The sequence below is a fragment of the Pseudorca crassidens genome, chromosome X, assembly GCF_039906515.1.
Source record: "Pseudorca crassidens isolate mPseCra1 chromosome X, mPseCra1.hap1, whole genome shotgun sequence".
Classification (NCBI taxonomy): domain Eukaryota; kingdom Metazoa; phylum Chordata; class Mammalia; order Artiodactyla; family Delphinidae; genus Pseudorca; species Pseudorca crassidens.
In genome coordinates this window covers 106,055,408-106,067,681 of record NC_090317.1, presented here as the reverse complement: position 1 = coordinate 106,067,681, position 12,274 = coordinate 106,055,408, and the positions used below count along the sequence as shown (strand labels likewise).

Below are 12,274 nucleotides of genomic sequence, written 5' to 3'. Positions count from 1 at the left end.
AGCTGAGGCCATTCCCGAAGGGACAGACAACTGAAGGTTGTCTCTACATTCAAGGGGACCTAGAAGTGCAGAAAAGTAGTCTCAAATGATTCCCAGACAGAGGGCATTCTACTTAGTGTTCCATGTGACCCTACTGCAGTGTCCCCAGACTGTCCAGGGGTTTGGTATACAGGAGTGGTCCTCAACCAGGGGCAATTCTGCCCTCGAGGAGACATCTGACAATATCTGGAGACATTTTTGGTTACCACAAACGAGGGAGAGTGGTACTGCTGGCATGCAGTGGGGTGAGGCCCGGGATGGTGCTGGACATCCTATAATGCACAGGACAGCCCCCACGATCAAGAATTGCCTGGCTTAAGATGCCACCAGTGCCCAGGTCAAAAAAGCCTGGTTACAGCGTGGCCTGGCTTATGAGATGCTCTTCACCCTAGATAGATAGTAAGTAAGTGAACCAATCAGATGCTCTTTCTTAGAGAGCCTGATTGTAACACCCAGAGAGAAGTTTAGATGGTAGAGAGGTGGGGAAGTTCGACAAAAGTCAGGGAGCTAAAGAAGAAAACAAGTGACAAGACAGTGGAAACTATGAGTAAGGAGAAGGTGGAGGGAAGAGAGCAGCTCCGTACTGAGAGCCTGAAGTCTACAGCAGCAGAGGCAAATACAGAGAGAAGCAAACACATGCTGCATGGCGAACGTTGTTCCCCATCCTTCCTTATGTTTCCATGTATCCTTAAAATGCCCCTCATCACCTAAGCCCATCCTTGTTCCTTCCAGCCTTAAGGAGACACAGCGCATTCCAAAGCACATCTGCAGTAGACTGAAATCAAGATGATTGTTACTGCTGATATCTGAAAGTATATTTAAAAATTCAAAAGGGTGGTTTTTTAAACCAGGAATAGTTTATGTAAGTCTACAAAAAAACCCAAAATGCCTTTTGTCCTCACCTCAAAGTTCTCACCAAAATGGATTTTCTAATCCCAAACTGGCTGTGTTCTGAAAATGGAAAACATCCAAAGAGAAGAAACAAGAGTAATGATTTTTGCCCACAGGGATGTGATTCCACCATTTCTGTTGTGCAAAGCTTTGTATTTTGGGACAGATGACAAAATGCTACCCTAGGCCAAACGCACAAATGCCTTCATTTTCTGGGGAGTGTAAAAATATACCTTTCAGAGCCAGCATTCCCGTAAAACAGTGCCCATGTGTCAGGAAACTGATCCACTGCTGTGATGCTGGTCTCCCTGCCCTAGGTCCTCATGAGGCCCAGAGGAATCTGTCATGATGAGGAAGATGAAATGGGAAAGAAACAGGTGCCTGCCTCATCTCTGCCATGCCACGAGGCTAATTTCCATGCAGGTATGCGATGAAGGAGAGGTGGCTGGTGACCAAGCTAAACTTCACCACTTAGCTCGAGGGCCAGATGATGCACAGGGTATCACAGTAGCTTCATGAAGCCTATAGGAGAGGTCCATGCTCTCGGTGTCCTGCTCAGATCCCTTCGCCCCAGCTGGCATACCCACCCCCAGCTGCTGTGAGCACTGGCTGCTGTGGGCCCACTGCCCCCAGCTCCAGGGTACCTCCCTCAGGGAAATGGAAACCGCCTCGCCGTCCACTACGCCCCAGAAATCCACGGCCAATGGCTGACTGACACGGGGGAGCAGAAAGCCCAGCTCCCTTGCCTCAAAATGGGGCCAGCTGCGGGGGGCAATTCGTGCTCCAGAGTTCCTGGTGGGATCAAGCTGAAGGGAGCCTCCGCCTCCTTGCTTAGCCTGACTCCCTGACCACTGTTCCCCCTACCTCATCCTGCTACCCTCCCTCCCCTTCACCTGAGAGATGCTCTCTCAACAGCTTACTTGTACAAGAAACCTTGTGTAGGGCTCTCCTTCTGTGGAAGGTTACCGAAGGCGAGGGTGGTCAACCATCCTCGTGAGCCCGGGACGGAGGGGGTTTCCTGGGACATGGGAGTTTAAGTGCTAAAAGCAAGAACATCCCGGACAAACCAGGACAAATGCGCATCCTACCTCCGGCAGACAGATCTCTGGGTCCTGAGCTTTGCCTCCAGGGGCTTGGGTGCTCTGAGTAACATAAATAAATTTGCTGGTGTGCTGGTAAACCAGCTGTGCCAAAATGAAAAAGCCAAGTCTTGATTTGCAGTATTTGCCAGTTTGGGAGGTGGGCGGAAATATTCCCACTATGGCCGATTTCAAGCTACCGAAGGTCAGTTTAACAACCAGCTCTCAATTCCTGTATATATAACACTCGGCTCTCTTGAGCTGGCAGAAGCCAGTTCAAGCGCACAAATTCCCACAGCAGAGACTGAGAACTTTCCTAAGCTGCCTTCTGTGTTCAAATAAATGGGTATGTAGGGCCAATGATGCAAAAGTTTGTTACTAAGGATACTCTACAGCAAATAATTCTAAGCTCTAAACTGGAGAATATAAATTTGAGCTCAAGGCGAAAGGGCCGTAGAAATAGGTTTTGAGAAGAGAGTGTAATGATTATCACCGTGACTTCTTTTTGCAGGTATCTGAAAGGCTAACTTTGAATTTACGGAGGCGTTACCAGCGTCACAGATAGGTTAGACGGCATTTGTTCCAAATTCCCAACACTCAGGACAGCACGTGGCTGCTGAAGAAATTGGCTCAAGTTGTTTAGCCCTGAGATTTTACCTGATGGCTTTAGGCTGAAAATCATCTCACATTGTACCTGCAAGCTTCTTCCTGACTTTTATCATGATGGCTTCTCTAAGCTGATCTGAGCTTTAAATTATGGGCCTACTCGAATTTCAAATTCATCCATCCCCTGAGGACAATGGTAGCACAGATCCCAGCACTGTTAAGTGAAATGTCAGCAATTATTAAGTGTGCTTAAAGTTTTTCCCCCTACCTTTTTTCAAGTGTGTGAGTGGAGGGACGTGGCGGTGAAGGTTTGGCAACTCTCAAGATGGAAACAAACTTTTCAGCCTTATGTAGCAAGGAGAAACCGTAAGCACCTGGGTTACTTTAACAAGAGGAAAAGAGTCAACCAGGGATTTGATTAAGGCAGTTAAGATTATAAAGCCTGCAAGAAATAAGTGATCAGTTCTTTCTTTTTACAGTGTCTCATGATCTGAGAAATAGAAGATCACTCAGTGAAACCCACAGCTTTTAAATTCAGAATAAATAGTAAAAAGGAAATTCGTCTTCCGGAGTTCCACAGCCTTCGATAGAGTTTAATACTGCAAGAGGTCACTGGGTTAAGAGCTAGAGAACAAAAAGTTTTGCCTCTACTGTTTTTTTCCCATCATAAAAGAAATACATGCTTATTAGTAAAAACTCTTCAAAAGTAAGAAGAAAGTAAAACATAACAGCTGTTTCCATTTTGATTTAATTGATTTTCAGTCTTTTCTTTACGTGTACCTTTCTGCTGTTTATATTGTATTTTCTAATAGAGTTGTGATCAGACTGTAATGTTGAAGACAGCTTTTTCCCTTAATATATTACATGGCACAGTAGACATTTAGAAAAAGGACTATGTAAAGTTATGGATGCTATCAGTCATTGCTGAGAGGCAACATAAGAGGTCAAATTATTTATTGAGTGTCTACTATGTGGTAGTCACTATGCTAAATTTCATGCTACTGTGTTTTAACAATGGGAGGAGGAAATTTACCTCTTCTTTTGGGTATAAGACATAATTCATTCTGTGAACGCTTTTACTGAACATTTACCAAGTACAGATACTGGGTTAGGTACTGGAGGATATAACTGTCAACAAGACCAAAATCATCCTGTCCTTATAGAGATTAGGATCTACTCATTGATTGCTTTTTTTTTTTTTTTGGTGGTACGCGGGCCTCTCACTGCTGTGGCCTCTCCCGCTGCGGAGCACAGGCTCTAGACGCGCACCCTCAGCGGCCATGGCTCACGGGCCCAGCCGCTCCGCGGCATGTGGGACCTTCCAGGACCGGGGCACGAACCCGTGTCCCCTGCATTGGCAGGCGTACTCTCAACCACTGCGCCACCAGGGAAGCCCAGATTACTTTTTTAAATAGATTTGATTGATTGATTGATTGGCTGTGTTGGGTCTTCGTTGCTGTGCGCGGGCTTTCTCTAGTTGTGGCAAGCGGGGGCTACTCTTCATTGTGGTGTGCGGGCTTCTCATTGCAGTGGCTTCTCTTGTTGCGGAGCACGGGCTCTAGGCACATGGGCTTCAGTAGTTGTGGCATGCAGGCTTCAGTAGTTGTGCCTCGTGGGCTCTAGAGCGCAGGCTCAGTAGTTGTGGCACACAGGCTTAGTTGCTCCGCGGCATGTGGGATCTTCCTCGACCAGGGCTCAAACCCATGTCCCCTGCATTGGCAGGTGGATTCTTAACCACTGCACCACCACGGAAGCCCCTACTCATTGATTATGCACCTATTCATTAGTTACACAAGTAACTGTTGAGCTCTTATAATATGCCAAACACTGCACTTTCAGATTAGAACCATGAAAAACATCTTCGGAAAGGATAGGAACTACTTACACTGAGAATTAAATGCAAGGGAATGAATGCTACTTTTACGTCTAACACACTGAGAATTAAATGCAAGAGAATGAATGCTACTTTTATGTCTAGTTTGACTCTAATAGGCGGATACTAAGTTACACTACCAAGTTGAGAGTAACGATACTAATAGCAAACACTTGTATGGCACTTATGTGCTAGGCACTGTTTTAAGTGTTTTACATATAATATAAACTATAAACATAGTGGAAGTTTGATCTTCACTATAAAACTATGACATAGTATTACCATATTTCACTGAATTGAAAACCCCTTTGGACATAAGGTATATTTTGATTTCTGTTAAAACATGGGTGGGGTATGTCAAATTTGATGACATATGTTATTATTATCCCCATTTTACAGATGAGACAAAAAGAGATTAAGTATCTGAGCCAATATTTGACCCCAATTAATCTAGTTTCGGAGCCTGTACTTTTAACCAATATCCCATGTCATTGGTGGGATGACATTTGGCCCAGGGGCATCGAGAGAAAAATTCAGCCTCTATGAATCAACTTACTGTGGCCAGACCAAGAGAAATAGAAGAGAGAAAAATCTGTGGCAATATCGGATAGACTAGACAGTCGCTGGCCTGCCTGCTAGTTCTTAATGGGTAAGGCAATGCGAGGTGTGGCACGGAAGTCCAGAAACTGGGTTCTAGTCCCAGATTTATTATAACCATCTGTATGATCTCGATTATGTCATTTGGTCTCTCTGCCTCTATTTTATCATCTGTGAAGTAAGGGCAGGGCTAGAGCTCTTCAGTACCCCTCAAATTTTTTTTATTGCAATCCACAGAAGGAATACATTTTACATTGTAACGTAGTATACAGAGACAGACACACACACCTAACTGAAATCAAAGTGTCAAAATGATACTTAACCTTGCTTGTGTAATGTACTCCAATTTTCTATTTTCTAATCTGTTCCATTTCATTCCATTAAAAAATTGCTGGTTGCAAGTCATTACACTGATTGCAGAATTCACTAATGAGTACTTTGAAAACAGTTCATATAGATACTCTCTAAGCTTCTCTCCAGTTAGGAAATTCCACAGCACAGGGGGACTCCTGGGGTGGGCCTCAGAGCTGGAAACCCCAGGAAATAAAGAGTTGACCTTTCTGCCTTATAAATACTCATTTTCTTTTCAATTGGATCGTGTTTTTACTACCTTCAGCAGAAAGTTCTCATTATTAAACTATCTGGCAAATATCACTTTAGGGCAAAGATTCCCATAGTATGTTCCACAGCATGTTTAGTGAGAAATTAATTGGTATGCCTGAAAAAGGTTTCCGTAGTCACATAAGTAGGATGTAAGAGTCACTGACACTGTGCTCCTCTTAGAGTTTCAATGTATATGAAAAGCTACAAGAATTCCAACAGGAAAGAAATTTGCTTACATTTATAACCTAGTGATTTTCCAATCTTATTGACCCCAGAACTATTTTTTCAAGGGAGAGTTATTAACATCATACAGTACATTAATGTTCTGAGAAACTTGGCTTGGGAAATGGCCCTTTAGGGAATTCTAGAACTTGTGAAATATTAAGACAAATATAAGTTCTTTCTACTGTTACAGAAAGATTTCTACCTTTACTCAAATACATAGTTACCCTTCTTGGTGAGAAAAGTAAAATTTAGAACAGAAGCCCAGAGAATTGAGAAAATAGCCAGAAAAAGAAGTGTTGAATTCTTTTTTAAAAAAGTTCCTAAATTCTTGAAAATAACAAAAGACGGACAATTTTCAGACTACTAAGCTAGTGAATACTGTAGTACATTTTTGATCATTGACATATGAATATATTTTTAAAATATATAAAATTTTAAGGATAAATATATTTTAAAATCACACTATTAGAATTTCTCCTTTTTCTTGGTTTACGTTGCAGAAGTCAATCAGAAGTAGTAGAATATTAAAGCTACAATTAAAGGCAAGTAGTGTCTATCAATAGATAAAGGTCGTATTTTACCTATATTTTCTCTTCTCATTTTTCTCTCAGATCTAAGATAAAAGAAACAGCTTCTTTAACAAGTAGAGATTGGGCCACCAAGAAGAAACAGTGAATACTTTAGTAAAAGGCCACCTCTCCCTATTGATAAGGAAACAAAGACACCTGGGTAATGTAATTTTCAAAGGGGAGTGTGTGGGGGGGGGGAGGGGGAGAGAGAGAGAGAGAAAGAGAGAGAGAAAGAGACAGTGAGTGTGTTTGACGGGGTGCAGTTTGCGGCTCATCCTTATTTTTTCTTTTCTTTGTAACTTCCAAGCCTCAGAAATCACTCTATTTTTATTCCTGGTAACCTGGAAGCAAATTACTAGACATCTATCAATTCAAACTCATTTAATATGACCTTAGTGGTATTTTTTCAAACATATTTTTTTTGGGGGGGGGGAAGCTCTTTTTCTTTTATAGAACATAAAAATAACAGCAAATAAGTGACTTCAGAGAGGCCCTGCCTCAAATACAATTTTGATGTAACACCCAATTTCTGGTGCAACTTTCTAGAGGTCAGCTTGGCAATATGTATCAAAAGCCTTACAAATGTAAACATCCTTTAACACAGCAGTTCCATTTTCTAGGCATTTATCTTGTAGAAAAGAATCTGAGACGTTTATAAAGGTGTACAAAGAATATTAGATATGATAGATACATAATGTTAGATAAAATAGTGAAAATTTTGAAATAACCTTAATATTGAGTGATTTAGAATTGTCTTGGTAAATGTGGTACAGCCAGAGAAGGGAATACTACCCTGCCATTTAAAAACATTGCTCTGCAGAGGAATATTTAAACACACGAAAATATTTTTATGATAGTTCTGAGGAGAAAAAAGCAGGTCATAAAACTGTAAATTGTTTTCATCCCTGTTTGGTTAAAAAAAAGAGAGAGAATCTGAATTCACACCCCCCCCCCCCGAGAGAAAGACAGAATGTGTATAAACCATTCTGTTTATACAGAATGTATACTGTATACGTTCATTGTGTGTGTAAAACCACATTTTTGTAGTGGTTATCTCTAAGTGGTGGGATTACAAAAAATTTTTTTTTCCTGTTTGTATTCTCTGCTTTCCAACATTTCCTTGAGTGCCACATATTACCTCTGTAATTTAAAAAAGGACAACACAAAGAAATAATCTTTATTTAGTCTTTGGTCTCACTGTCCTATTTCTCATATATCCCTTAAACCAAATTGGTATTTTTTGGTATCCATAAGCAAAGCTTCTAAGCATATATTGATATTCCACGTGAATACTTAAGAAATTGGCGACTTCTGGGGCTGCCTCCATATAAGCAGGTAAATCAGCGCCTGTGCCTACAGGCCTGATCTTTCTGGACGTGGGCACCAGTGCGATATGGTTTGAAAGGTGTGGGGATGCTCCTCCTGGCCCCTCAAAGTTCTCCCCTTACAGCTCAGAGATTATGGCTGACGTTCTACCACTTGACAGCCATTCCTCAGGCTTATGGCTTTTCACCCTATTAAAATGCAAATAACCCCGGAGAAGTACACATTAAACTTTACCTGTCACCTGGGTTAAATGAGTATAACGTATCCTTTTCTGAGAACAGGTTTTAACGGGGAAGACATAGGAATGTGGGTGGGGCAGGCAGAGAGAATAAAAAGTGAATGAATATATATGGTGTCTGAGGAATATTAATTCCTCAGTCTCAGGAATATTAATATTCATAATAGTAATATTTTTATTTATGGTTTAGGAGTCACTTACAAGTATGTTATCACAGTTAATCTCAATTAAATCAAATAGAATGGCTCTGCCACCAAGGCGATCTAAGCAGACCAGAAATTGGGAAAAATATACAAGACAAAATGTGCAGGATTTATAGTTGTTCTACAGTCATTCGCAAAAGCCACAATCCCGATCAATTACGTATCCTGCTTTAACTTGCCCTTTTTTTCATGACACCTCCTAAGCATGTGTGACACTGTCTAAATAATGACTGCATGTTGATAAAAGGGTTAGACCCAGTCAAAAAAATAAGACAACCTCTTACTTAATACACTATCAGTGTATAACAAAAAGACAGGACCACTGCTTTCTAGGAATTTTTGTTCTAAAAGACATGGCCCACTAGAGACACACATGAAAGCATCAAGTGAAAAGCTTTAAAATGTTCATGAGCATGGATCTTTTTATTAACCTATGGAAAATGGAGAAGGAAGGAAAGGACTGGAAAATGGCAATAAAAGGAAGGCAAAAGAATGAAGGGAGATCATATAGAATTGCTTCTTCTCTATAAAATATATCAATAAAGTAAAGGACGGTCTAGCGTGGTGGTTAAAAACAGACTCTGGAGTCACTTCTTGGGTTTGAATCCTGGCTCTGTCATCCACTTGCTGTGTGACTGTGTGCCTCAATTTCCTCATCTTAAAAATGGGTATAATAATGGTATCTACCTTATAGGTTGCTATAAGGATTAAGTTGGGTCATATTTGTAACACTGCAAGGCACAAAGTAATTGCCTTAAAATGATGCTTAAACTCCACCATACACAAAAATAAACTCAAAATGTATTAAAGACCTAAATCTAAGACTGGATACCATAAAACTCTTAGAGGAAAACATAGGCAGAACACCCTCTGACATAAGTCGCAGCAATATCTTTTTCAATCCATTTCCTAGAGTAATGGAAATAGAAACAAAAATAAACAAATGGGATCTAATTAAACTCAAAAGCTTTTGCACAGCAAAGGAAACCATAAAGAAAACGAAAAGATAACCCACAGAATGGGAGAAAATATTTGCAAACGATGTGACCGACAAGGGATTCATCTCCAAAATTTACAAACAGCTCATGCAGCTCAATATCAAAAAACAAACACCCCAATCAAAAAATGGGCAGAAGACCTAAGTAGACATTTCTCCAAATAAGATATACAGATGGCCAAGAGGCACATGAAAAGATGCTCAGCATTGCTAATTATCAGAGAAATGCAAATCAAAACTACAATGACATATCATCTCACACCAGTCAGAATGGCCATCATCAAAAAGTCTACGAACAATAAATGCTGGAGAGGCTGTGGAGAAAAGGAAACCCTCCTACACTCTTGGTGGGAATGTCAATTGGTACAGTCACTATGAAGAACAGTATGGAGGTTCCTTAAAAAACTGAAAACAGAGTTACCATACGATGCAGCAACCCAACTCCTGTGCATGTATCCAGAGAGAACCATGGTTCAAAAGGATACATGCACCCGAATGTTCACTGCAGCGCTGTTTACAATAGCCAAGACATGGAAGCAACCTAAATGTCCACTGACAGATGAATGGATAAAGAAGTTGTGGTACAGATACACAATGGAATATTACTCAGCCATTAAAAAGAATGAAATAATGCCATTTGCAGCAACATGGATGGACCTGGAGATTATCATACTAAGTGAAGTAAGTCAGACAGAGAAAGACAAATATCATATGATATCACTTATATGTGAAATCTAAAATAAGTTATACAAATGAACTTATTTACAAAGCAGAAACAGACTCACAGAATTAGAGAACTAATTTATGGTTACTGGGGGGATGGGTGGTGGAGAGGGATAGATTGGGAGGTTGGGATTGATATATACACACTGCTATATTTAAAATAGATAACCAACAAGGACCTACTATATAGCACAGGGAACTTTGCTCAGTACTCTGTAATAACCTAAATGGGAAAAGAACTTGAAAAATAGACACATGTATATGTAAAACTGAATCACTTTGCTATGCACCTGAAACTAACACATTGTTTTTTTGAACTAACACACTGTTAATCAACTATACTCCAATATAAAATAAAAATTTCTAAAAAATGATGGTTAAACTCTCATACATACGCATGCATGACCAGAAGGAAATACGTCAAAATGTTAACAGATATTAACCCCATGTGGCAGACGTATGACTCTTTAAATACCTATATATATATATACTTTTATAATCAAAGAAAGAGTAGTATAAATTAACAACACTAATCAGAGGAAACAGTAGCCTGACAATTTAATATGCATTGTTATATTTATAGGATGTTCCAATATTACACTTTCAGTTAACCAAGGCTATTCCTCCTGGTATTAATTATAAAAATATAGTTAATTATAAAAGATATAATATTTATTAATAATATATAAATAATATCATTATAAAAATATAATTAATAAAATAGTAAAACTGGAAAATAAAAAGAATGAAGAGAGGTCAAGGATAAAAGAGGGATAAGAATAGTTAGGGAAAGGAAACAGAATGGGCTGAAGTTCCAACTTGCAGGCAGGGAGTATTTAATGAATTATATAGAGATAAAGAATTATAGATTCATAGTAATATATATTGAATTATCATATAATAATTATATGATATATAATTATCAGCTTGACGAAGTGAACTGTTATAAGCAGAACTAAAGACTCAAAAATATTGCTAAAGTTAGCACTTGAGAATACATTGTGGGAAATAATTATGCATTAGTTGAAGGCTGGACAAAATGATCTAATTGGTCCTCCTCTTCTTAACCTTCTGAATTTACCCACTAAGTTATATTTCAGGATGATTTGTGCCTCCAGTGCATTTGGCAGAGACAACTGTAATTCAACTCTTAATTCTTAGCCACCAAGATGCAGTGAAGAGGTTAAGCAATGAAAACTGACAATGACTTACTGGAAAGCAAGTGCTGGGATGCTGGGCCAAAGTCCCTGTGGGCTTCCTGCAGCTGCCTGATGCGGTCCTCAACAGCTACCTGCGAGGAAGAGGAGAAAAATTATGTTCTCTCATCATATATAATGAGGGGCAATTAAAACAACGTATCCTTTTTGGTAAGATCTTCTGGGCTTCTAAGGCTGGAACATTAAAACAACAATTTATAACCTTGTTTTAATATCCACTTACCACATGTGGCCTCCGAGACCCATTTTTATCAAACCAAGGCCAAACAAAGAAGATTTGCTCTCTTGACAATGCTAAAATGGGATTTTCTAAGAACACTCTACTCATTGGTAGCCACAAATGAATTACTGCTCCAATTAGTACCATCAAAAATGCAAACTCTAGGGCTTCCCTGGTGGTGCAGTGGTTGAGAGTCCGCCTGCCGATGCAGGGGACACGGGTTCGGGCCCCGGTCCGGGAAGATCCCACATGCCGCGGAGCGGCTGGGCCGGTGAGCCATGGCCGCTGAGCCTGCGCGTCCGGAGCCTGTGCTCCGCAACGGGAGAGGCCACAACAGTGAGAGGCCCGCATACCGCAAAAAAACCCCAAAAAGGTCTTTCCCAAAAATTTGCAGGAATTCTGTCCATGAGCAGGCCCAGTAGGAGCTCGGTGAGGGGCTGGGCCCGTGAGCCATGGCCGCTGAGCCTGCACGTCCGGAGCCTGTGCTCCGCAACGGGAGAGGCCACAACAGTGATAGGCCCGCGTACAGCAAAAAAAAAAAAAAAAAAAAAAGCAAACTCCAGATCTTTCACAAAAACGTTAGGTAGGGAGGTTGCCATTCGCCATTATACTAGGTGACTAAAGGATCTCAGAAATGATATATATTTTGTCTTAGTCTGTTGCTTTTGACATGTTTTTAAGAATCATATTGACTGATAATTAATGGATATCAAGTGATAATCATTGATAAATTAATAAGTAACCAAAAGTTGATTGATACTTAAGTTATCAAAGAAACAGAGGCAAGGTTTTAATTTAGGGTAACTATAGGGTGGATGGTGAAAATAAAGAAATTTTCAGATTTCAGATTTTATTGGACTTGGAAATT

At 40.2% G+C, this 12,274-nt stretch overlaps 1 protein-coding gene across 2 annotated transcripts in view; it reads right to left on the bottom strand.

The window, feature by feature from the left end:
- DMD (dystrophin) overlaps positions 1-12,274 on the bottom strand; it is a 2,128,065-nt gene that overhangs the window by 229,966 nt on the left and 1,885,825 nt on the right. For both annotated transcript variants that reach the window (XM_067723245.1, XM_067723244.1), the window contains exon 61: positions 11,182-11,260. In XM_067723245.1, coding sequence (XP_067579346.1) covers positions 11,182-11,260 — 79 coding nt within the window. The remainder of the gene's footprint in view (positions 1-11,181; positions 11,261-12,274) is intronic.